The sequence below is a fragment of the Sesamum indicum genome, linkage group LG6 (genome assembly GCF_026168435.1).
Source record: "Sesamum indicum cultivar Baizhima isolate 11 linkage group LG6, ASM2616843v1, whole genome shotgun sequence".
Lineage (NCBI taxonomy): Eukaryota > Viridiplantae > Streptophyta > Magnoliopsida > Lamiales > Pedaliaceae > Sesamum > Sesamum indicum.
This window is the reverse complement of record NC_142662.1, coordinates 9,503,404-9,531,371: the sequence shown is the minus strand read 5'-3', so window position 1 is coordinate 9,531,371 and position 27,968 is coordinate 9,503,404. Positions and strand designations below refer to the sequence as shown.

At 32.8% G+C, this 27,968-nt stretch overlaps 1 protein-coding gene across 1 annotated transcript; it reads right to left on the bottom strand.

Annotated features, from left to right (window-relative positions):
* Positions 1-23,056: 23,056 nt before the first annotated feature.
* On the bottom strand, positions 23,057-24,034 carry LOC148787720 (uncharacterized). The gene is made up of 4 exons (XM_088882042.1): positions 23,571-24,034; positions 23,433-23,501; positions 23,283-23,354; positions 23,057-23,193 (listed from the first exon to the last, which is right to left on the bottom strand). The coding sequence occupies exons 1-4, from the start codon at positions 23,928-23,930 to the stop codon at positions 23,188-23,190; spliced, it is 507 nt and encodes a 168-aa protein (XP_088738168.1). The 5' UTR covers positions 23,931-24,034; the 3' UTR covers positions 23,057-23,187.
* Positions 24,035-27,968: the final 3,934 nt, after the last annotated feature.

Below are 27,968 nucleotides of genomic sequence, written 5' to 3'. Positions count from 1 at the left end.
TACAAGTTAGTAAAAAAGGGAAACAAACTTGTTTTAATAAAGACGTATAAAACAGCTAAATTTTTAACGTTCTCAGAATTCAACGACACTTGACCCAAACGTTGTTCTAGACCCAAGAATTTGTGTGGTAAATTTGCTAAGTGTAATAATAAGTACAAGTTAGTATAAAAGGGTAACAAACTTGCTTTAACAATACTGTGCAAAACAACTAAGTTTTGAATATTTTCAGAATTCCACGAAATTTGACCCGAACGGTGATCTAGACCAATTCATTTATGCGGTAAATTTGCTAAGCGTAATAATAACAACAATTTAGTATGAAAGGTAAACAAACTTTCATTAGTAAAACCGTGCAAAACATCTAAATTTTGAACGTTCTCAGAATTTCACGAAACTTGACCCAAACGTAGGTCTACACCCATGCATTTGTGTGGTAAATTTTCTAAGCGTAATAATAACGACAAGTCAGCATAAAAGGGTAACAAACTTGATTTAATAAAATAGTGCAAAACAGCTAAATTTCGAATGTTTTCAAAATTCGTCGAAACTGGATCACAAAGTTGGTCTAGACCCGAGCATTTGTGTGGTAAATTTTTTAAACGTAATAATCACTACAAGTTAGTATAAAAGGGAAACAAACTTTCATTAATAAAACCGTGTGAAACTGCTAAATTTAGAACATTCTTAGAATTCGAAGAAACTTGACCCAAATGTAGGTTTAGACCCAAGCATTTGTGTGGCAATTTTGCTAATCGTAATAATAATTACAAGTTAATATAAAAGGGAAACAAACTTGCTTTAATAAAGATGTACAAAACAACAAAATTTTGATCGTTCTCAGAACTCGACGAAACTTGACCCAAACGTTGTTCAAGACCCAAGAATTTGCGGGGTAAATTTGCTAAGTGCAATAATAAGTACAAGTTAGTATAAAATGGAAACAAACTTACTTTAATTAAACTGTGCAAAACAGCTAAATTTTGAATGTTCTCAGAATTCGACGAAACTTGACCCAAACGTTGGTCTAGACCCAAGCATTTGTGTGTAAATTTCCTGAGCGTAATAATCACTACAAGTTAGTATAAAAGGGAAACAAACTTGCTTTAATAAAACCGTATAAAACAGCTAAAGTTTGAACGTTCTTAGAATTCGAAGAAACTTGACCCAAATGTAGGTCTAGACCCAAGCATTTGTGTGGTAATTTTGCTAATCGTAATAATAACTACAAGTTAGTATAAAAGGAAAAACAAACTTCCTTTAATAAAGATGTACAAAACAGCTAAATTTTGAACGTTATCAGAATTCGACAAAACATGACCCAAACGTTGTTCTAGACCCATGAATTTTTGTGGTAAATTTGCTAAGCGTAATAATAATTACAAGTTACTATAAAAGGGAAACGAACTTGCTTCTATAAAAGCGTGCAAAAAAGTTAGATTTTGAACGTTCTCAGAATTCGACGAAACTTGACCAAAACGGTTGTCTAGACTCAAGCATTTGTATGGTAAACTTGCTAATCGTAATAACAACTACAAGATAGTATAAAAGGGAAACAAACTTGCTTTAATAAAACCGTATAAAACAATTAAATTTTGAACGTTCTCAAAATTCAACAAAACTTGACCCAATCATAGGTCTAAACCCAAGCATTTGTGTAGTAAATTTGCTAAGTGCAATAATAACAACAAGTTAGTGTAAAAGGGAAACAAACTTGATTTAAGAAAACCGTGCAAAACAGCTAAATTTTGAACGTTATCAAAATTCGAAGAGACTTGACCCAAATGTAGGTCTAGACCCAGCATTTGGGTGGTAAATTTTTTAATCGTAATAATAACTACAAGTTAGTATAAAACTGAAAACAAACTTGCATTAATAAAATCATGCAAAACAGCTAAATTTTGTACGTTATCAGAATTCCACAAAATTTGACCCAAATGTTTGTATAGACCCAAGCATTTATATGGTAAATTTGCTAAGCGTGATAATAACTACAAGTTAATATAAAAGGGAAACAAACTTGCTATAAAAAAATCGTGCAAAAGAGCTAAATTTTTAGTGTTCTCAGAGTTCCATGAAAATTGATCCAAACGTTGGTCTAGTCCTATGCATTTGTGTGGTAAATTTGTTAAGCATAATAATAACTACAAGTTAGTATGAAAGGCAGATAAACTTTATTTAATAAAACCGTACAAAACAGCTAAATATTGAACATTTTCAGAATTCTACGAAATTTGACCCAAACGTTGGTCTAAACCATGCATTTGTGTGGTATATTTGCTAAGCGTAATAATAACAACAATTTAGTATTACAAGGGATACAAACTTTCTTTAGTAAAACCGTGCATAACAGCAAAATTTTAAACGTTCTCAGAATTCCACGAAACATGACCCAAATGGAGGTCTAGCCCAAGCATTTGTGTGGTATATTTGCTAAACGTAATAATAACTACAAGTTAGTATAAAAGGGAAACAAACTTGCTTAAATAAAATCGTGAAAAACAGTTAAATTTTGAACGTTCTCAAAATTCGACGGAACATGACCCGAACGTCGGTCTAGACCCAAGCATTTGTGTTGTAGATTTGCTAAGCGTAATAATAACTTCGAGTTAGTATAAAAAGGAAAACAAAGTTGCTTTAATAAAACCGTGCAAAACATCTAAATTTTGAATGTTCTCAGAATTCGACGAAACTTGAACCAAACGTTGGTCTAGACCCAAGCATTTGTATGGTAAATTTGCTAAGCGTAATAATAATTACAAGTTACTATAAAAGGGAGACATATTTGCATTAATAAAACCGTATAAAATAGCTAAATTTTAAACGTACTGAGAATTCGACGAAACTTGACTCAAATGTTTGTCTAGACCCAAACATTTGAGTGGTAAATTTGCTAAGCGTTATAATAAATACAAGTTAGTAAAAAAGGAAAACAAACTTGCTTTAATAAAACCCCGCAAAATAGTTAAATTTTGAACGTTCTTAGAATTTAAAGAAACTTGACAGTAATTTAGGTCTAGACCCAAGCATTTGTGTGGTAATTTTACTAATCGTAATAATAACTACAAGTTAGTATAAAATGGAAACAAACTTGCTTTAATAAAGTCGTACAAAACAGCTAAATTTTGAACGTTCTCAGAATTCGATGAAACTTAACCCAAATGTTGTTCTAGACCCAAGAATTTGTGTGGTAAATTTACTAAGTGTAATAATAAGTACAAGTTAGTATAAAAGGGAAACAAACTTGCTTTAATAATACTATGCAAAACAATTAAATATTGAACATTTTCATAATTCTATGAAACTTGACCCAAACGTTGATCTAAACCCATTCATTTATGCGGTAAGTTTGCTAAGCGTAATAATAACAACAATTTAGTATGAAAGGGAAACAAACTTTCTTTAGTAAAACCGTGTAAAACAGCTAAATTTTGAACATTCTCAAAATTTTACGAAACTTGACCCAAACATAGGTCTACACCCATGCATTTGTGTGGTAAATTTTCTAAGTGTAATAATAACTACAAGTCAGCATAAAAGGGTAACAAACTTGATCTAATAAAAGAGTGCACAACTGCAAAATTTTGAATGTTCTCAAAACTCGACCAAACTTGGCCACAAAGTTGGTCAAGACCCAAGCATTTGTGTGGTAATTTTGCTAAGCGTAATAATCACTACAAATTAGTATAAAGGGAAACAAACTTGCTTTGATACAGATGTACAAAAGAGCTAAATTTTGAAAGTTCTCAAAATTCGACGAAACTTGACCCAAACGTTGTTATAGACCCATAAATTTGCAGGATAAATTTGCTAAGCGTAATAATAACTACAAGTTAGTATAAAATAGAAACAAACTTACTTTAATTAAACTGTGAGAAACAGTTAAATTTTGAATGTTCCCAGAATTCGACGAAACTTGACCCAAACGTTGGTCTAGATCCAAGCATTTGTGTGGTAAATTTGCTAAGCGTAATAATCACTACAAGTTAGTATAAAATAGAAACAAACTTGCTTTAATAGAATCGTAAGAAACAGCTAAATTTTGAATGTTTTTAGAATTCGCAAAAACTTGACCCAAATGCAGATCTAGACCCAAGCATTTGTGTTGTAAATTTGCTAAGCGTAATAATAATTTCGAGTTAGTATAAAAGGGAAACAAACTTGCTTTAATAAAGATATACAAAACAGTTAAATTTTGAACGTTCTCAGAATTCGACGAAACTTCACCCAAACGTTGTTCTAGACCCATGAATTTGTGTGGTAAATTTGCTAAGCGTAATAATAATTACAAGTTACTATAAAAGGAAAACAAACTTGCTTCTATAAAACCGTGAAAAAAAGATAAATTTTGGACGTTCTTAGAATTTGACGAAACTTGACCAAAACGTTGGTCTTGACTCAAGCATTTGTATGGTAAACTTGCTAAGCGTAATAATAACTACAAGTTAGTATAAAAGGGAAACAAACTTGCTTTAATAAAACTATATAAAGCAGCTAAATTTTTAACGTTCTAAAAATTCGACAAAACTTGACCCAAGCATACGTCTAAATTTGTGTAGCAAATTTGCTAAGTGTAATAATAACAAACTTGACCCAAACGTTGGTCTAGAGCCAAGCATTTGTATGCTTAATTTGCTAAGCATAATAATAACCACATGTTAGTATAAAAGGGAAACAAGCTTGCTTTAATAAAACCATGTAAACCCGCTAAATTTTGGACGTTCTCAGATTTCGACGAAACTTGACCCAAATATAGATCTAGACCCAACCATTTGTGTGGTAAATTTGTTAAGCATATTAACAACTACAAGTTAGTATGAAAGGGAAACAAACTTGCTTTAATAAAACCGTGCAAAACAGCTAAATTTTGAACATTCTCAAAATTCGACGAAATTTGACCCAAATGTAGGTCTAGACCCAGCATTTGTGTGGTAAATTTTCTAAGTGTAATAATAACTACAAGTTAATATAAAAGTGAAAACAAACTTGCATTAATAAAATCACGCAAAACAGCTAAATTTTGAACGCTATTAGAATTCCACGAAACTTGACCTAAACGTTTGTCTAGACCCAAGCATTTGTATGGTAAATTTGCTAAGCGTGATAATAACTACAAGTTAGTATAAAAGAGAAACAAACTTGCTTTAAAAAAACAGTGCAAAACAACTAAATTTTTAGTGTTGTCAGAGTTCCACAAAAATTGATCCAAACGTTGGTCTAAACCAATGCATTTGTGTGGTAAATTTGCTAAGCATAATAATAACTACAAGTTAGCATGAAAGGCATACAAACTTTATTTAATAAAACCATGCAAAACAGCTAATTGTTGAACGTTCTTAGAATTCCACGAAATTTGACCCAAACGTTGGTCTAAACCCATGCATTTGTGTGGTGTATTTGTTAAGCGTAATAATAACAACAATTTAGTATTAAAAGGGAAACTGACTTTGTTTAGTAAAATCGTGCAAAACAGCAAAATTTTAAGCGTTCTTAGAATTCCACGAATCTTGACCCAATCGTACGTCTAGCCCAAGCATTTGTGTGATAAATTTGCTAAACATAATAATAACTACAAGTTAGTATAAAAGGGAAACAAACTTGCTTTAATAAAACCGTGCAGAATAGTTAGGGCCTGTTTGGTTGTGTTTTCAATGAGATTTTTTCCACATTTCACTATTTGGGTAGTTGGGATTTTGTTTGGTCAAGCCATTTTCATTGAGAATGCATTCCTATTTTAATTCTCAAATTTTTGAAATTATAGGTCACATGGGTTTGTCATACTTGTCTTATCTTGTCAACATGTCTTTTCTTATTTCAAATCTATTAAAATATTTCAAATGGCAAGACTCACTTTGATTATTTTATAATTTCACATATTCAATCAATTTGGTCATCAGTCACATCAAAAATATATATACATATATTCAACATTCTCACACCTATATACCTATATCTGGAAACAACTAATCCAAACAGATTCTCAGTTTTCGCACAAAAATCAAGAAAGCATTTCTACCCATTTTCAAATGTTGGAAATTGAAAATGAAAATGAAAACACAACCAAACGGGCCCTTAAATTTTGAACGTTCTCAAAATTCGACGAAACATGACCCAAACTTAGGTCTAGACTCAAGCATTTGTGTTGTAAATTTGCTAAGCGTAATAATAACTACGAGTTAGTATAAAAGGGAAAACAAACTTGCTTTAATAAAACCGTGCAAAATATCTAAATTTTGAATGTTCTCAGAATTCAACGAAACATGACCCAAACGTTGGTCTAAACCCAAGCATTTGTATGGTAAATTTGCTAAGCGTAATAATAATTACAAGTTAGTATAAAAGAGAAACAAACTTGCATTAATAAAACCGTGTAAAATAGCTAAATTTGAAACGTTCTCATAATTCGACGAAACTTGCCTCAAATGTTTGTCTAGACCCAAGCATTTGAGTGGTAAATTTGCAAAGTGTTATAATAAATACAAGTTAGTACAAAAGGGAAATAAACTTGATTTAATAAAACCCCACAAAACAACTAAATTTTGAATGTTCTTAGAATTCGAAAAAACTTGACCCTAATGTAGGTCTAGACCCAAGCATTTGTGTGGTAATTTTACTAATCATAATAATAACTACAAGTTATTATAAAAGGGAAGCAAACTAAAGCAATAAAGATGTAGAAAAGAGCTAAATTTTTAGGTTTATCAGAATTCCACGAAACTTGACTTAAACGTTGTTCTAGACCTAAGAATTTCTGTGGTAAATTTGCTAAGTGTTATAATAAGTACAAGTTAGTATAAAAGGGAAACAAACTTGCTTTAATAATACTGTGCAAAACAACTATATTTTGAACATTTTCAGAATTCCATGAAATTTGACCCAAACGTTGATCTAGATCCATGCATTTATGCGGGAAATTTGCTAACCATAGTAATAACAACAATTTAGTATGAAAGGAAAATAAACTTTCTTTAGTAAAACCGTGCAAAATAGCTAAATTTTGAACGTTCTCAAAATTTCACGAAACTTGACCCAAACGTAGGTCTACACCCATACATTTGTGGGGTAAATTTGCTAAACGTAATAATAACTACAAGTCAGCATAAAAGGATAACAAACTTGATTTAATAAAACAGTGCAAAACAACTAAATTTTGAACGTTCTCAAAATTCAACGAAACTTAACCCAAACGTTTGTCTAGACCCAAGCATTTGTATAGTAAATTTGCTAAGCGTAATAATAACTATAAATTAGTATAAAAGGAAACAATCTTACTTTAATAAAATCGTGAAAACAGCTAAATTTTGAACGTTCTTAGAATTCGAAAAAACCTGACCCAAATGTAGGTCTAGACACAAGAATTTGTGTGGTAATTTTGCTATTCGTAATAATAAATACAAGTCAGTATAAATGGGAAACAAACTCGTTTTAATAAAGGCAAATAAAATAGTTAAATATTGAACGTTCTCAGAATTCGACGAAACTTCACCCAAACGTTGTATTAGACCCAAGAATTTTCGGGATAAATTTGCTAAACGTAATAATAAGTACAAGTTAGTATAAAATGGAAACAAACTTACTTTAATTAAACTGTGCAAAACAGCTAAATTTTGAATGTTCTCAAAATTCGACGAAACTTGACCACAAAGTTGGTCTAGACCCAAGCATTTGTGTGGTAAATTTGCTAAGCGTAATAATCACTACAAGTTAGTATAAAAGGGAAACAAACTTGTTTTAATAAAACCGTGCGAAACAGCTAAATTTTGAACGTTCTTAGAATTCGAAGAAACTTGACCCAAATGTGGGTCTAGACCCAAGCATTTGTGTGGTAATTTTGCTAATCGTAATAATAACTACTACTTAGTATTAAAGGAAAACAAACTTGCTTTAATAAAGATGTACAAAACAGCTAAATTTTGAACGTTTTCAGAATTCGACGAAACTTCACCCAAACGTTGTTTTAGACCCATGAATTTGTGTGGTAAATTTGCTAAGCGTTATAATAATTACAAGTTACTATAAAAGGGAAGCAAACTTCCTTTAACAAAACTGTGCAAAACAGCTAAATTTTGAATGTTCTCAGGAGTTTACGAAAATTGAACCAAACGTTGGTCTATACCCAAGCATTTGTATGGTAAATTTGCTAAGTGTAATAATAACTACAAGTTAGTATAAAAGGGAAACAAACTTGCATTAATAAAATCGTGCAAAACAGCTAAATTTTATATGTTTTCATAATTCGATGAAACTTGACCCAAACGTAGGTCTAGACCCAAGCATTTATGTGGTAAATTTTCTAATCGTAATAATAACTACAAGTTAGTATGAAAGGAAAAACAAACTTGCTTCTATAAAACCGTGCAAAAAAGCTAAATTTTGAACATTCTCAGAATTCGACGAAACTTGACCAAATGTTGGTCTAGACTCAAGCATTTGTATGGTAAACTTGCTAAGCGTAATAATAACAACAAGTTAGTATAAAAGGAAAACAAACTTGCTTTAAAAAAAAATCGTGGAAAACAGCTAAATTTTGGACGTCTTAGAATTCCACGAAACTTGACCCAAACATTGGTTTAGACCCTTGCATTTATGTCGTAGATTTGGTAAGCATAATAATAACAACAATTTAGCATGAAAGTGAAACAAACTTTCTTTAGTAAAACTTTGCAAAACAACTAAATTTTGAACGTTCTTAAAATTTCACGAAACTTGACCCAAACGTTGGTCTAGACCCATGAATTTGTGAGCTAAATTCGTTAAGCAAAATAATAACTACAAGTCAGTATAAAAGGAAAACAAACTTATTTTAATAAAATCGTGCAAAACTGCTAAATTTTAAACGTTCTCAGAATGCAACGAAACTTAACCCAAACGTTGATCTAGACCCAAGAATTTGTGTGGTAAATTTGGTAAGCATAATAATAACTACAAGTTAGTATAAAAGGGAAACAAACTTACTTTAAAAAACCGTGCAAAACAACTAAGTTTTGAACGTTCTCAAAATTTCATGAAACTTGACTCAAACGTAGATCTAGACCCAAGCATTTGTGTGGTAAATTTGCTAAGCATAATAATAACTACAAGTTAGTATAAAAGGGAAAATAAACTTCTTTAATAAAACCGTGCAAAACAGCTAAATTTTGAACGTTCTCAGAATTCGACGAAACCTTACACAAATGTTGGTCTAGACCCAAGCAATTGTATGGTAAATTTGCTATGCGTAATAATAACTACAAGTTAGTATAAAAGGGAAAACAACCCTGCTTTAATAAAATCGTGTAAAACAGTTAAATTTTGAATGTTCCGAAAATTCGACGAAACTGGACTCAACCGTAGGTCTATACCTAAGCATTTGTGCAGTAAATTTGATAAGCGTAATAATAACTACAAGTTAGTATAAAAGGGAAACAAACTTGCTTTAATAAAACTATGTAAAACAGCTAAATTTTGAAAGTTCTCAGAATTCAGCGAAACTTGACCCAAATGTTTGTCTAGACCCAACCATTTCTATGGTGAATTTGCTAACCGTAATAATAACTACAAGTTAGCATAAAAGTGAAACAAACTTGCTTCAATTAAACCGTGCAAACATCTAAATTTTGAACGATCTTAGAATTCGACGAAATTTGACCCAAATGTAGGTCTAGAACCAGCATTTGTGTGGTAAATTTGCTAAGCGTAATAATAACTACAAGTTAGTATAGAAGGAAAACAAAGTTGTTTTAATAAAACTTTGCAAAACAGCTAAATTTTGAACGTTTTCAGAATTCGACGAAACTTGACCCAAACATTGGATTAGACCCAAGAATTTGTGTGGTAAATTTGCTTAGTGTAATAATAACTACAAGTTAGTATAAAAGAGAAACGAACTTGCTTTAAAAAAACTATGCAAAACAGCTAAATTTTGAACGTTCTCATAATTCTACGAAACTTGACCCAAACGTAGGTCTAGACCCATGCATTTGTATGGTAAATTTGCTTAGCATAATAATAACTACAAGTTAGTATAAAAGGGAAACAAACTTTCTTTTATAAAATCGAGCAAAGCAGCTAAATTTTAAACGTTCTCAGAATTTCACGAAACTTGACGCAAACGTAGGTCTAGTCTAAAGCATTTGAGTGGTAAATTTGCTAAGCGTAATAATAACAACGTGTTTTAATAAAATCGTGCAAAACAGCTAAATTTTGAACGTTCTTAGAATTTGAAGAAACTTGATCCAAACGTAAGTCTAGACCCAAGCATTTCTATGCTAAATTTGCTAAGCGAAATAATAACTACAAGTTAGTATAAAAGGAAAACAAACTTGCTTCAATAAAACCGTGTAAAACAGCTTAATCTTGAATGTTCTCAGAATTTGACGAAACGTAGGTCTAGGCTCAAGCATTTGTATTGTAAATTTGCTAAGCATAATAATAACTACAAGTTAGTATAAAAGGGAAACAAACTTGCTTTAATAAAATCGTGTAAAATAGTAAATTATGAACGTTCTCAAAATTCGACGAAACTTGACCCAAATGTTTGTCTAGACCCAAGCATTTGTGTCGTTAATTTTCTAAGCGTAACAATAATTACAAGTTAGTATAAAAGGGAAACAAACTTGCTTTTAATAAAACAGTGGAAAACAACTAAATTTTGAACGTTCTTAGAATTCGGCGACACTTCACCCAAATGTTCGTCTATACCCAAGCATTTCTGTTGTAATTTTGCTAAGTGTAATAATAACTACAAGTTTGTATAAAAGGAAAACAAACTTACTTTAATAAAGACGTACAAAACAGCTAAATTTTGAACATTCTCAAAATTCGACGAAACTTGACCAAACCTTGTTCAAGACCCAAGAATTTGTGTGGTTAATTTTCTAAGCAAAATAAAAAGTATAAGTTAGTATAAAAGGGAAACAAACTTGCTTTAATAAAATTGTGCAAAACAACTAAATTTTGAGCGTTCTCAGAATTCAACAAAAGTTGACCCAAACGTTGGTCTTGACCCAAGCATTTGTGTGGAAAATTTTCTAAGCGTAATAATAAGTACAAGTTAGTATAAAAGGGAAACAAACTTGCATTAATAAAACCGTGCAAAACAACAAAATTTTGAATGCTCCCAGAATTCGACGAAACTTGACCCAAATGGGTCTAGACCTAAGCAATTATGTGGTAATTTGCTAAGCTTAATAATAACTACAAGTTAGTATAAAGGAGAAAAAAAACTTGCTTTAATAAAACCGTGCAAAACAACTAAATTTTGAACGTTCTCAGAATTCGACTAAACATGACCCAAACGTTGGTCTAGACCCAAGCATTTGTATGGTAAATTTTATAAGCGTAATAATAACTACAAGTTAGTATAAAAGGGAAACAAGCTTGCTTTAATAAAACCGTATAAAACAGCAAAATTTTGAACGTTCTCAGAATTCGACGAAACTCGACCCAAACATAGGTCTAGACCCAAGCATTTGTGTGGTGAATTTGCTAAGTGTAATAATGACTACAAGTTAGTATGAAAGGAAAACAAACTTGCTTTAAAAAACCGTGCAGAACAGCCAAATTTTGAACATTCTCGGAATTGCACGAAACTTGACCCAAACGTTGGTCTAGACCAATGCATTTGTGTGGTAAATTTGCTAATCGTAACAATAACTACAAGTTAGTATGAAAGGCACAAACGTTTTTTAATAAAACCGTACAAAACAGCTAAATGTTGAATGCTCTCGGAATTCCACAAAACTTCACCCAAACGTAGGTCTATACCCTTACATTTGTGTGGTAAATTAGCTTAGCATAAAAATAACTAGAAGTTAGTATGAAAGGGAAACAAACTTTCTTTAGTAAAACCGTGCAAAATAGTCAAATTTTGAACGTTTTCAGAATTTCATGAAACTTGAGCCAAACGTTAGTCTAAACACCATGCATTTTGCTGGTAAATTTGCTAAGCGTAATAATAACAATAATTTAGTATGAAGGGAAACAAACCTTCTTTAGTAAACTGTGCAAAACAGCTAGATTTTGAACGTTCTCAAAATTTTACAAAACTTGACCCAAACGTAGGTCTACATCCATGCATTTGTGTAGTAAATTTGTTAGGCGTAATAATAGCAATAAGTTAGTATGAAAGGGAAACAAACTTTTTTTAATAAAACCGTGACAAATAGCTAAATTTTGAACATTCTTAAAACACCACGAAACTTAACCCAAACGTAGGTCTAGACCCATGCATTTTTATGGTAAATGTTCTAAGTGTAATAATAACTACAAGTTAGTATGAAAGGGAAACAAACTTTCTTTTGTAAAACCATGCAGAACAACTAATTTTGAACGTTCTCAGAATTCCACGAAACTTGACCCAAAATTGGTCTAGACCCATGGGTTTGTGTGGTAAATTTGTTACGCGTAATAATAACTACAAGTCATTTAGATAGGAAAACAAATTTTGCATGCAATGTTAATATGTGATGAGGTCTCGATATAAAGCTCAATATTAACTCTCACTTGGTTGGACCGAGTTACATTGTTTGGGCCAAAATAGTCTTGGATCAAAATGATTTGATCCATCCGGGGTTCTCATCCACGATAATGTGGTGAAGAAGCTGCCACTACCCAAATGTGGTTTCACGAGTCGTGGCACATTTGGCCTAGAGGCAAGTTGCACCATTATTGTGAACAAAGGAATACGCTCATTGTTTCCCTGTCTCACTAGTTTTGGGGGGCGACAGTTAAGGTGTAATTTGATTAATGGGATGTGACCCACACTAACTAAATATTAAGCCCATAAATGGACTTAGATCGAAATGGCATTTCGATCTGTCTAAGCCTTCCATCCAAAATAATATCATGAGGTAGCTACCACTATCTAAATATGGTCTCACGAGTCATGGCAAATTTAGAATAGAATGTGAATTGCATTATTGTTATGAACATAGGAACACGCTTGTTGTTTCCCTTTCTTACAAGTCGCGGGGGGCGACAATTGTTGTGTGATTTGGTTGATAAGGCAGAGTAGCATGGGTCGGGAGCATGATTCCCCAACTGAATCTAGTCATAAGCCTCCCCCAAATAATATATCTATCGAGCTCCCCGAGTCTACGAAAATTCGCCTATAATATCATAATTACCATAGCTTCATTGTGAGAGTTTTTTGTTAGAATAAGTGCCCATAAGCCAATCAGAATGGCCTAAGATATATTTTATTCTGAGAATTCAATCGATATCATGTAATATTATTTTGAGTGAACAAAATGAGTATTTGCTTATCTTGGCATCCTCTTTGTTGTGCTCATTTTGTATGTTCACATTTTACTTAAATATCACAGTAAAGCCCACAAACCAATTGACAACCGTGCAATTAGGCCACGCATTGGATGGCGATCATAAAACCAACTGCCAAAAGGTTGGGTTTGAAACGTTCCTAGTCGAGGTCCTCGGGAATGGTCATTATGAAAAGTCCTATGGAGATTTACAGTAAGAGTCGCATTCAAATTGGTGAGTATCGTGTTCCATCAGTGACAGTCGTAGAGCGTCTATGCAATCTTGGTGGGTTGATTGACTAGGTATCGAATTAACTGAACTGACTCGCGAGGATCATCATATGGAAGCCTTGGAGGCTTGGTCGATATGACTCGAATCATCATCTTCGATAGCACAGGAGTAGTCCTCAGACTTGAGCAATCACGGCAATCATGCGTATATGATGATTGTATCTTGGGTCTGTCTAAGAGGTGATTGTGTTATAGACATGATTATCATAAACCTTATCTAGTGTAGTTGGAGTATGTAGCAAGGACGGTGAGTTCCAAGGAGAGGATCCGTCCCCTGTTAGTATATGATAGAGGTATCTCCTATTCACTTGGAGATGTGTTAACGCTCTATAAAACTGTAGCCATAATCGTTGATCGAATAGAAAAAGGAGGTTTCTATATCGAGAAACTTGCCGTAACATGATCGCAAGTATTAAGCATAGACACATAGTCCAGGATGAGAACCGACAACTAATTTCATGCCCTAGACTAAAGCCACAAGATGGTAGACAGAAAGACTGTACACGTATAGACTCGAGAGCCTAAATATTCGCACGGTAATTCACCTAGTCCCTAGTGCCATGGACCGTTGCTAGACGGCCACCCATGCTGACGGGCTTTCTTGATTAAGGGTTAATCAAGATTTATTAATTAAATAGAATTTAATTAATAATAGTGTTAGACACACACAAATCCACAAGTCCAGCTGAAAGGTGAAACTAAAGAGTCACACACAAATTATTGAAGAGGAAAAAGAAATTAATTTGAAATTAATTCTACAAGTAATTGGATTACTTACAAAGAGAGAAGAGGCCCAAGAATAAATTAGTGGCATTAATTTATATTGGACTTGTCCTTATGATTTAATAAGTTGGATCTTGTTAAATAATAAGGATAATTTGGGTTTATGTATGTAATTGAATTAAATACAAGTTGGGCGCAATAAAATTAGATTTTTTATTAAATTGAATTTAAATAAAAATTCAATGGGCTTGTGATTTTAAAGGTAAAATCGGCCAAGCCCACTAATTTTGAGCCACAAAAAAATTTCATGGAAGGAAATAAATGGCTAGCAAATTCTATTTTTGGAAAGTGCAACTCTAACTATTTTTGGGGATCTCTTTATTTAGAATAAAAACAAATATGCCTTGTAGATAATAGAATGTATTTAGAAATATTGTTAATTATCAAACAAGATATATATGTGTGTAATATAATTATTTGAAAATTAATTATAATCATAATCACACAACACAAAAAAGAAAAAAAAAATCCCCTCCTCTCTTCCTTGCACTCGGCTGCCCTCTCTCTCTCTCTTGCACAAGGTGCAATTTCTTCTCTCGTTCTCTTCTAGCAAAGAGGACGTAAAGATTCCGACTTCCATATGGTGTAAATGAATTAGAGGGCTGCTATATTGGAGCCTCAAGTGAAGACCATTTCAAACAACCGTGAAAAATGAAGGTATCATTTTTCACTCTCTCAATTTCGTTTTTATGATTCAAACATCAGCCCCATCTTTGTGCTTTATGTTTGTAGATCAAATGTCTGGGAACACCAAGGGCACACTCCTTGGATTCGTTTAATTTTGCATTTACTTTTTGTTATTACGCGTTTTCGTTCACCGCTTTCGCTAGCATGTTCCCGGGCCATACCACACGATATTTCATTTTTAGGTCCTAATTGTTCTGCCCGTCCAAATTGGATGAGGGGGATATCTTCCATCACCTGTCATCCAACACTTCCTTCAAGGTTATATCATATGCTTCCCTTATGTGCAACCTTCTCGATCGGTGGGATCAACCCCAATAGGTCCTCTAGCTATCACTCGTATAACTCCTTTGCGAGGGGGATCATTGATTCTGATCTTACTTCCAGATGCAAATCTGGCTCCCTCCTTGGGTAGAGGTTCCAAGCTAGAAACCTTTACTTCCTTTAATTTATCAACTTCTTAGTTTTGGCAGGGTCCTGTCCCTCGAGTTTTCTCCCAACACACATATTCCTGATGATATTCATTTTGGATAAATCTTTCCATTTTATTCTTGAGGTATCGACATTCTTCAATGGTATGACCATAATCATTGTGAAAATAATAGAACTTGTTAGATTTAGGGCAGCAGGGGACATCCTTCCATGACTTGGAAAGATGGTTGGCTGATGAGAGCTTGGCTGATGGGTCACAATTAACGGGGTGTATACCGCATTCACTTTCTGGAAAGATGGTTTTTTTTGTCTTCAAAATCAGTTCAAAGTTTCTTCGGCCATACTTCTTTTGGCCATATGCATTTTTATGCATTATGTACTTTCACATATTTACTTATTTTTATTTTTCTGAATAAATAATTTAATTTATGAAATATATTTCATATATTGAATTTCTAGATACTACATAGTTTTCAAGAAGCTATAAATTTTAAATATTATTTTTTAAATGATATTTAAATAAAATTTTAAATTACTAAAAGTAGTTTTGGGAAAGATTTTTTAATAAAAACATATTTTAGGGAGTAAACAAAAAGTGTAGTGGGTAAGTGAGGACGTATTTTTGTTCTGTCAATCCCAAATTATTAATTTTTTTTTTTTTGGAGGGAGGAGGTGGGACGGTTAAAAACAAATATATACCTATACAGGAATTCAAAATGTATTTAACCCTAATTAAACATATATATTTTAAAAGTTTAGCTATGAAATCTTCTGAATTAAATTAAGATTGTTGTGGAAAATGGTGTGGCTTGTGTTTATAATCATATCTCAAAATAACTTTATACATAAAATATCATTATATATATTATCACAATTACATATAGTGTGGAAATGAACGAAATAAATTTAAAAATTAGAAAAGCTGCACCGATAGAGAGTCACGACACTTTTCGCTGACCTAAAGCCATGATTGCCTCCCTACGTGCAGGTTTTAATGGTTAACCATGACTCTAGGATAAAATCCATTAGCTCTCAGCAGTGTCTCATCTCATGTGCACGACCACGAGGAGACTAAGAACCAGTCCACAGTCACGTTGCAAAAACTCTACAAATACTTGTGGGAGTATAAAATATTTCTCAACTCATAAGCCATATAAAATCTATATCTCTCTCAATGTGCCAACTAAAAAAGCAAAGACCGTTGAAATAGTTGTAAGAATTTGACCGTTATAAAATATTAAGTGGCCTAATTAAAACTCATAATATTATAATAAATTCAATTATAAATAGGTCACATAAATATATAAAATGTAACGGTCAAATATTTATTAAACCTTATAAATTTACAATTAAATCATCATAATAATGGGGCCATAAACCTCAAATAAATATCAAATTAAACTGGAGATCAAATAAAGTATTGAAAATAATTTGATAATGTAGAAAATTTTAAAGCTTATTTCCAACAATCCACCACAAGGTTTAAAATTTTTAAAATTAAAATATGAAATAAAATAGTTGGCAACTTATATCGTGCAATCAGTGCATATGCCTTTCGGGCTTGAACATACACTTAGTGTTGGAAAATTCATTTGAAGGAGCAATAATGGACTTCGCCTTGAATTATGCCCTTTAAGCCAAACTTCAATTACCACACACACGATATTGACTTTAGGACATGGTATAGCGGGTGAGCACATTAATGGTCCTACGCTCTAATCCTGATTCTCGTGAAGTCTCCTGGGTTAGCCTAAACCCATAGCCACGGCCCATGGCAACTCTCACTTAGGTGAGCCCTCCAAAGGTATGTGTGACTCATACCTCACGGAAATCCCGCATTTGGTCTCATTAAGGGTCAAAGCCCAACCTAATATCACATTTTTATAGCACTTCACTTTAGGGATGGGAAGGAGATCATTGTACCTTTTTTTTTTTTTTTAATACTCTCTCCTCAAAATAATGTGCTATATATAAGTCACGCAGTGCGGGTTGTTTCTACCCATTGAACTTTCTTCATGGGGTCTCCAATCACAAAGGTTGGGTTACTCGTGGAGGTGACTTCCTTGCGGGCTTAGCCATCCCCCTCGATGATAAAGGATCTTGCCTCTGCGCTAGTCCCCCGAGGCACTTTTCCATCATATGAAATATTATATCACATGCATTTTTTTTTTTTTGTCTATTTTCTCATTGTCACATCAAGCGCATGACCTGTATATCAAAAGAAAAACTCCGTAAAATAATAATTCACAGGTCTTTATTCTTTATATATTTGTAACTCAATAATAATTTCTCATTGTAACTTTTCCCATGAATAAAAGCTATTCAACTCTCATCTTTATTTTATGCATAACTCCTGCATTGTTGTAACGCTTCAAAATAATTATTGTTATATGTAAATCTTACACATTCACATTTCAAAATGATATTTTCAAAATTCATGATTATATTAATTAAGATCCCACATTTTACTAGGTCCATCAATTCTAATTAAACACAATATAAATGTCACATAAGGGTTATCACAATATCACATTCTATCATATTTCAACCCCCACACTCCCTTTTGACATTGGAGAAAATAACCAATCATATAAATTTCATATCTCCGTAACTTCTTTTGCTCTAATAATCTTCTCTTGTACATAGTAATAAAATATTATATTGTGCACTTTTATTATAGACAAGTAAAAATTTGTGCATACCCCCACACTTCATAAGATTTGCAAGAATTTAATTGTAAAATAAGGTTATCATTAATCACCCAAAATAAACACAATAATAATTTTTTTTCTTAAAATATAACCTCCAAAATTATTTCATCCAATTCATTCATTTATTCTACTCTCAAATAATAGAAATTCAATTTCACCAAATACTTTTATATGTTCATTCATATATGAAGCATCCCATAAAATTATTATTTATATAAATACTTGCAGAGCAAAGTTTTCACTCTAATATTTGAGACTAAATATATAAATCCAATAATTTAATATGTCAACTCATATAAAAATAATATATAAGACTGTACAGGTTCATACCTTTGCGTATCTCATGCATTTTCTAGCCATTCAATTTTTATAAAAAATTAAACAAGCTTATCAAATGCTAATCTCATTTTATAAATTTCTTGTGGATGAATGAGAAATACACATCCTATGTGTATGGTAGTTGCAAGATCATAAATATAATGTTTCTAAAGGCACATTCGTACTCATTAATAATTTCAATACTAATAATTTTAAGTTACTGCACAATAAAATTTGATATAATCACAAAATGATTTTCATTGCTAATTAGATAGAGAATAATGCATTGAAAATATAAACTAATGCACTCATTATATTTATTTATTCCTCTAATCGATGGTGCACAACTAGCCGTTAGAAATTTAATTCATAAATTAAGAACAACGAACATTCTTGTAATAACTTATCACATGAAAATTAACCACAAATTTGAATCTTTTGTTGCAAAGTATTTTCGCATCATCTCATTACAATTATAGGGTACCGACTTTCTTTTCTTTTATTTGATTTCGCTTTGTATCACTTATCATGAGTGTACTAATATATCATGATTAGAATTATTAAATTATTCCAAGATTATGTTGCACATTATTCCTCAGTACCTAACTAAAAATATAAAAAATTCAACACTAACGTATGAACATAAATAATCATAATTTGTCATTCACATCTAACCCTTATAGTTCATTATTATTCATAAATCAGTTAGGGGTTTCTCTATGTGGTCATGCATGACAAACCTGGCTAATGAATAGAAAATATTACAACCAGCTATTGCTAATTAAATCAAAGAAACTGTAATTCCCAAACTAATATATATTTCTCTTCGACTCATTAGCTAGTTGATATTCTTATTTTGTTTATAATGCTTTTAAGATCAATTAACCGTTGTAGTGTAACTCCAAAGCTAAAATATAATCATGCAGTGAAAGTGATAAATTATGAATTTTGCAGTTACATTGGATAGAGAAATCAATAGCATCAATTCTTTTTTTCATGATTGATGAAGACTCGGTCAAAGGCTCAATATATAGTTTATCGAATATTATATCTCCCACACCAAACAAAGTACAGCCTTATGCATCAAACTAGACTATAGATAATTAAAACAAGAAGAATAATTCTTCTTTTGTTTATTGAGAGACATAGATATCATCTTAGAGAAATTATAATTAAATTATAGAAAAAAGAAACCATACCTTTGATTGGATTAAGAGAAATACCAACATACAATTTTCAAATATAATCATCCGATGTAGACAATTAGTTTAATTCTCCATCACTACATGTTTTTGTTTTGATAAATTCTTGATGGAATGTATATTTCTCGAAATATTCCTCGCATGACACGAAAACAAGAATTAGTACAACCATGCACTTCATAACACGAAATCAAGGATTGGTACAACCATGCACTTAATCAACACAAATCACAATCTTATTCATGGCTTTAGATTGTTGTGGAAAATGGTGTGATTTGTGTTTATAATCATATCTCAAAATAACTTTATACATAAAATATCATTATATATATTATCACAATTACATATAGTGTGGAAATGAACGAAATAAATTTAGAAATTAAAAAAGCTGCACCGATGGAGAGTCACGACACTTATCGCTGACCTAAAGCCATGATTGCCTCCTACGTGCAAGTTTTAACTGTTGATCATGACTCTAAGATAAAAGCTCTTAGCAGTGTCTCATCTCATGTGCACGACCACGAGGAGACTAGGAACCAGTCCACAGTCACGTTGCAAAAACTCTACAAATACTTGTGGTAGTATAAAATATTTCTCAATTCATAAGCCATATAAAATCTATCTCTCTCAATGTGCCAAATAAAAAGACTAATGGCCCTTTAAATAGTTGTAAGAATTTGGCCGTTATAAAATATTAAGTGGCCTAATTAAAACTCATAATATCATAATAAATTCAATTATAAATAGGTCACATAAATATATAAAATGCAACGGTCAAATATTTATTAAATCTTATAAATTCACAATTAAATCATCATAATAATGGAGCCATAAACCTCAAATAAATATCAAATTAAACTGACAAATTAAAATCAAATAAAGTGTTGGAAATAATTTGACAATGTAAAAAATTTTAAAGCTTATTTCCAACAAGAGCTTTGTACATTAATTACTTTAATTATGAATGAAAGACAAAATAAAGCCATAATAAGTCTAGGAAGGATGAAATATTCTCAGAAAATTAACAGAGATCAAATTTAATAGTGCGCTTAGACTTTATAAGGGTAAAAGATCATTTTTGGTCCCTCAACTATGTTATTTATTAAGATTTGGTCTCTCGTGTTTCTCTCTCATCAGACTTAGTCCCTCAAATTATATATTTCATCATTTTTTGTCCCTTTTATTATCTATCCGTTTAACTAACGAATTTCTTAAGAAAACAAAAGATTTTGTTGAAAGAATTCGAAACGGGATCTTGTGGAAGAATTCAATGCTTTTACTACACCACCAAGTGCACTACTTGCTTACGTTCTTAAATAAAATATTACTTACCTACTATTCAAAGGAGTTGAAATCAAAACCTTGTTTAAAGCATTCAATGTCTCTAACACTCCACCAAGTGCACTACTTAGTTATTTTGTTGAATAAAATAGTACATAACATAACTATAGAATAAAAACACGTTAAAAACATATCAAAATCAACCAACATCGTCATTGTCATCCTACATATATTGATAATAAAAATTAAAATATATCCAACTAAAATAATACTAGCACATGTCATAAATCGCAATAAAAAAAGAAATGAAAGTCATAAATAAATACATAAATGTGATGTCATCAAATACATAAAAATAATCTCAAAAATATTCTAAACATCAGTTAAAATATAATTAAAAAAAATTTCATCACAACAAGAATATTTATTGCTCGTCTTTATTCGTTGTCGCGGCGTTGCTGCGCGTCCTCGTCTCAGATTTAGGTAGTAGAAATTTGCCCCTTTAATTGTGGTTGAATATTTGGGGATTAATAAGGTAATTCTTAGTTATTTGTTTTAAGTAATATTTCATTTAGAAAAATAAACATGTCATTTGTTGGAGCGATAAAGGTATCAAAATTTTCCACAAAGTCCTGGTTGTGAATTATTTCAGCAGCAAGAATGATTCTTTTTTTCAAGAAATCTGTTAGTTCTAATGAATAGATAATGGAAGGGACCAAAAATAATGGAATATATAAGTTTCAGGGACTAAGTTGGGAAAATTGCAAAATTTATTCTGTAATTTGGGAAAGATGGCAATTTTAATCCTGTACGATTTAGTTTTAGCAGTTTAGTCCTATAATTAAAAAAGTTGGCAATTTTGATCCTTTTTTGCCAGAAAATGTCACCTAACACTTAAATTTGGGGCTTTCCGATTAGAATGCTTACTTGGTTATATGACATGTTTTTTATTTTAATTTATGAAATGACATGGAAAAAAGAAAAGACCAACTTGGAAACACTTGCCACTTCATTAAGTTTTTCCCCTCCAAAACTTGCCATGTTGGCAAATCTTGGAGGGAAAAATTGCAGATGTTCCCCACTCCTCATCTCCCCTTTATTTAGCCCCAATTGCAAGAAAATGTACCCTAGAAATAGCGTCTACCATTTTTCATGCCAGTAGAAGCCTTCTTTGATTGATCTTTGAAAATGTCTAGTGTAGAAGGGTCAATCCAATGCTATTGTGGTAAAAGAGCCATACTTCCAACTTCATGGACTCCTGAGAATTCCGGAAGCAGATTCCATTCGTGCCCATGAGTTTAATGTATGAAAAGTTCATGTTTTTACAGTCTAACATTGCAGTTTGTTTGAGGACCCTCAAATGTGCCGAAGGAGCAAGGCAATTATTCCCGGTTTATTTCGAAGAATTAATGCAACTGAAGAAAACCTGAAGAGGTTCAAGCAGAAGAAAACCAGATTGTGGAGAAGGTTGCTCATTCTTGGGTTGTTGTTTGTGATTTTTTCTTTTCCTTCCTTTATTCTTTTGGGTGTAACTTTTACTTTGGTGTATAGCAACTGTAATCTGAAGAAAAGAGATATAGGCTTCAAGAAGGTCTCTCCATCCTCAAATTTGCGAGGTTTAATGCAATCCCTTGAAACTCAAGATGTGTAGAAAATGAGCATAAGATAGAAACTTGAATTCTATATTACTTGGTATGGAAGATGTACATAACATAGTGGCCTTAATTCTGTTAGCATATTGTTTGCCTATAACCCTGCTAAAAAAAAATACATCCGTTCACAACCAAAAACAAACTTAAATTATGTTCAAACCAAGAGCAAACATTCAGACCAAGTCAAAAACATTAAAACTAAGTCAAAATATAGAAACCAAGTCAAACACATCAAAACCATGTCACATCTTGTTAAAGAAGGCCACTTAGAAATTTCTACATACTTCTGGCCTCCTTGCATGATAGATTTTGATGCTTCAACCATTCCTGCAGGTTTGTATGAGAATGATAGCATGTACAGTGTGCCAGTCATGGGTGGGGGTGCCTGATGTTCAATCTTGTGTGTAATGGTGATTGTGATTGTGGGGGCATAGGTGGTTGACTCATTTGCAGCTGATTATACATTGAGGGGCCAGGCATACTTAGGGTTGTTCACTTGGAATCTCAGCAGCATTTGTAACAACTTCAGTCTCCTCAGGTTCATCAATTAGTCTAGCAGGTGGTGTTATGGGTGGTGGTGCAGACAATTGAGTGCCAACTAAACCTGTTTTTGATTAAAAAAAAAAATGGATCTGTAACATAAACTAAAACATGTAATGGCGTGTCAACTGAAAGAGTGTCAATAGGGCTTACAGTTTCATTCTTTATCTTCTTAACAGGTGCTTCATTTTGTTTGGTAGTGTCACCTCTGCTTCTTTTTCTCAACTGATAACACAAACACAAAAAAGTAAATATTATATAGTGTCCTGATACTCTGTTATGGAAACTGAAAGTAAACTGCACCTTTTGTTTATAAGAGTTATTCGTTGAGCTTTGACAGGTTTTGTTGGGTAGTCTTTTGCCCTTCTTTTTCTGATAAACGATACCAAGTCAAAAAACTTGAAACAAACATTGTTGGAACATTGATAAAAAACTACTTACCTGTTGCCCATTTTCATGGATCTCCTCCAAACCTGGAGTTGGAGCTTTTTCAGGACAAGCTTTCACATTGTGGCCTGGTTCACCACAGGCACTGCAGTGAACTATGGTTTGTTGTCTCTTGAGCATCAGGATCTTTCCTCCTCTTGTTTTTGCAGATTTGCTTGTAGACTCATCAAGCTCCCTCCTTCGTGCATTGGATGGTCTACCAGGCTCTCTTCCAAAATTAGGAGGTAGTGGAGGTATGTATAATGACTTTTCCCACAACATTTCCCCACTTATCACCATGATAACAGGTGCGTAAACCCTTTTATAAGTCTCCACAGGAACAGTACTCATGTACATAATCTTCAGGCATTCCATTTTGTTTGAAAATGGCACTTATTGCATGACTGCACACTATGCCACAAATTTTCCATTTCCTGCATGTGCAACTCCATTTCTCCAAATCAGCACAAAACTGAGAACCGTCAAAGCAACTAATTTGGTAATGCTTATCATCTGCCTTAATTGGAATGCAGTCCCCAACTTTGTCAATGTGTTTCTGTTTCTAGATTATCTTCTCAATCTTGGGACACAATTTCCCCTTCGATTTTTTTTCAGCCCAGTCCCTGTGTTCCTATAGTCTTTTCATTAAGAACTCTCTGATCCAGTTCAACATTGTGATGACAGGTTTCTCTCTAGCCTCTAAAATGTTGCTATTAAATGATTCACAACAGTTATTAAGCAACATGTCATACTTTGGCCCTTTAGTGATATGCAGAAACATCTAAAATTTTCAATTCTTCCATCCTGCATTTAAATTCCCCCATTGTGCTGGCCCTGGAAGCCTCCATAATGCATTTTTTAAATGCTAGCCCGTAGCTGTTTTTGCATGAAATTGGTCGAGGACATGTGTGTTCAGATATGTAGTTCACTCTAAATGTGCATTCATTTATCACCTTCAAAGCTGTTATTTTCCACTCACATCTCTCCCCTGTGCACACTGCATATACCCTCAACTTAAAAGTAGGATCAAAGATCTCCACGGGGTTAAAAACTGGGACTATAGACCTATCTCCCTCTCCATCAGACAGTTTTTTTTAATCTTGTTGAAAGTGGATCGGTCTCCGGCAATATTACAGTAAGAATGATTACAGAAACTTAAAGATTATTACAGACCTTTCTAATACAAATTACAATCACCCTATATAACAAGAACAAACTTACAAGTACTAAACCGGGGAAATGCAACAGTAATGTAAAAGGGGACATAAATAGAAATATTAGAATTACGGCTCAGAGCCTTTAAGACCCAAGGCCTATCGAGGCCAAAGGCCACAACCTTTTACCGGTTGCTCAAATCACTTAAGCCACACAGGCTACCTTGAACCACAAAGGTTCCACCACAGAGATCCACTAAGGAAAGGCCACAAAGGCTTTTAGTCTGAACCACAAAGGTCAAGCCACAAAGGCTGTCAAAGTTTTTTCAGAGAAGACGAGAGTGAGAGAGAGAGAGATATCAGTTAGCTTGTCCAAGAGCCGCAATGAACCAGCCATATAAAGAGGTTGTTCATTGAAGGCTTGCTAACGGCCATTTTTGGAGAAGAGGTGAGAATAGAAGACAAGGAGTCAGTGAAGAGCCCCATAAGTCGGATTTAGGAAGAAGAAGAAGAGCAGTCGAAGAGAAGAGGGAAAATGAATTAGGGTTTGGCAGAATTAGGTTTAAGTAGTGAAGCTGCCGGGTCAAACCTGGTAATGGATCGGGTCAGCGGATTGGGTGGCCCAGTGGGCCAATAAGTGATTTGGCCGTCTAAGCAAAAAGCCCAGCCTTTGGTTTGGGCATTAATTTTTACATTTTCCACCTTGGTCCAAACCAAGATGGTGGGTCATAAAAGCTTTCATCATTGCCTTAGCTTCCTTTTCCTGCATAGAAGAAGAGTTAAGAAATAACAGTTTATAAGTGTAGCATATCAAGACAATTTTTAAATTTCTCAATTGCTAAGCATTTTGTTCCCATATCTGCAGGATTTTCTTCTGACTTTATTTTCTCAAGATTGATTATTCCATTGTTTTTAGTACCATTCAAGTATCTAAAGAGCCATTTTACAGCTTCCCAGTGGGAAGTTCCTGGATTTGACATAAATGTACTTAAACAGCTAACTGCATATGCAATATCTAGCCTAGTACTTACCATTAGGTACATGACAGATCCTGTAGCATTTGAGTAGGGCACATTTTTCATTTTATCTTTTTCAGATTCTGTTTTAGGACACAATTCTTTGCTTAATTGAAAATGTGCTGGAAGTGGTACTGAAGAGGGTTTAGAATTTTCCATTGAAAATTTTGCAAGAACGTTTTTGATATAAGAGGTTTGATTTAAGAAAATTGTAGACTTAGATCTGTTTCTTTCAATATTCATCCCAAGAATTTTCTTAGTATCTCCTAAATCTTTCATTTCAAAATTTTTGCATAAATTACTTTGTAAGCATTTAATCATACTGAGACTTGGACTAGTTATTAGCATGTCATCCACATATAAAACAAGAAACAAGGGCAGATTGTTTTCATACTTGAAATATAAGCATGGATCATAGGCACTATTTTTAAAATTCAAAGAATGCATGAACTGATCAAACTTTTTGTTCCACTGCCTAGGGGATTGCTTTAAACCATATAAGGATTTTTTGAGTAAACACACAAAATTTGGATTTTTCTTATCAACAAAACCATGAGGCTGAGACATATAAATCTGCTCGTCTAGATTTCCATGCAAGAATGCAGTCTTAACATCCATCTGTTTTAATTCGCAGTTAAAATGAGCAACTAATGCAAGCATAATTCGGACAGTATTAAATTTAACCACAAGAGAAAAAATTTCAGTATAATCAATGCCTTCTTTTTGTGAAAAGCCTTTTGCTACAAGTCTAGCTTTAAATCTTTTGGATTTGTTTTCTTCTTTAATTTTGAAAACCCATTTACAATCAATTATAGAAGCATTTTTAGGTTTTGAAACTAAAACCCAAATGTTATTTTCTTTTAAGGCTTTTAATTCTTCATTCATAGCCATTATCCATTCTTTTGAATTTGAACTTTCTACTGCTTCTTCATAAGAGCTTGGTTCTAAATTTTCAGCATTTAGAGCTAAGTGATAGTCTTAAACTTAGAAGGAATCCTACGTTCCCTAGGTACTCTATCTCTTATCAACTGGTAAGTGTTTGGATTTTCATTTTCAAGTTCTTCATTGTTGTTTTCTTCTTGATTTTCTTCTCTATTTACTATTTCTTCCCCTTGTTGGTTATCCTCATTGCTAGGTTCCACCTTATTAAAGGTGTTTTCAATATTAAAGTCTTCAGTATTTTTAGAGGAAGTGTTTAAACATGGCATTTCTGATTCATTAAAAATCACATCTCTGCTAACTATAACTTTAAAGCCAGGTTGATTCCTAAGCCATAATCTATATCCTTTTACTCCAGGTGGATAACCAATAAATACACATTTTTGAGATCTTGGTTCTAGTTTATCACCATTATTATGACAGAAAGCAGTACATCCAAAAATGCGCAGAGAAGAAAAATCAACATCAGAATTAGACCAAACTTTTTCAGGAATATTACCAAGTAAGGGCACAGAGGGTGATCTATTTATCAAGTATGCTGCAGTTAATAAAGCTTCACCCAGTTTTTGGTAGACCAGAACTTATTAAAAGACATCTTACTTTGTTTAACAAAGTCCTATTCATTCTCTCAGCTACCCCATTTTATTGAGGAGTATATGGTATGATTTTGTGTCTTTTAATACCATACTTATCACATAATTCAGAAAATTGTTTGTTACAAAATTCCAAACCATTATCAGTCGTTAAAGCTTTAAGCTTATGACCCGTTTGGTTTTCAACCAAATTTTTCCAATTCTGAAATTTTTCAAAAACATCAGATTTTTGCTTCATTAGAAAAACAAAAACTTTCCTAGAATAATTATCTATAATAGAGAGAAAACTTATTGCCCCCATGTGTACTTACATTAGCAGGATCCCATACATTTGTGTGTACATATTCTAAGATGCTTTTTGAAGAAGTGGGAGATGGGTACGTGGTAGTAGGAAAATGCACTTTATGTTGCTTTCCTAATATGCAATGATCACAAAAATTCAAAACAGAGGGTTTTTCATGCAAGAAACTATTTTTGTGTAATAACTCAAGTCCCCTAAAACTGATATGACCCAATCTTTTATGCCAAATTTCAGATTTATTTTCTGTAGAAATATTTCCAGAAAAGGAGTCATACTTCACAGTACATAAATACAAATTTCTCTTTTTCACAGCTTTGAAAATAGTCATAGAACCCTTAGAAATTTTCATAATCCCCTTACCCCATTTCCCCTCTAACCCTTCTTCTTCTAGGGCAGAGCATGAAATCAAA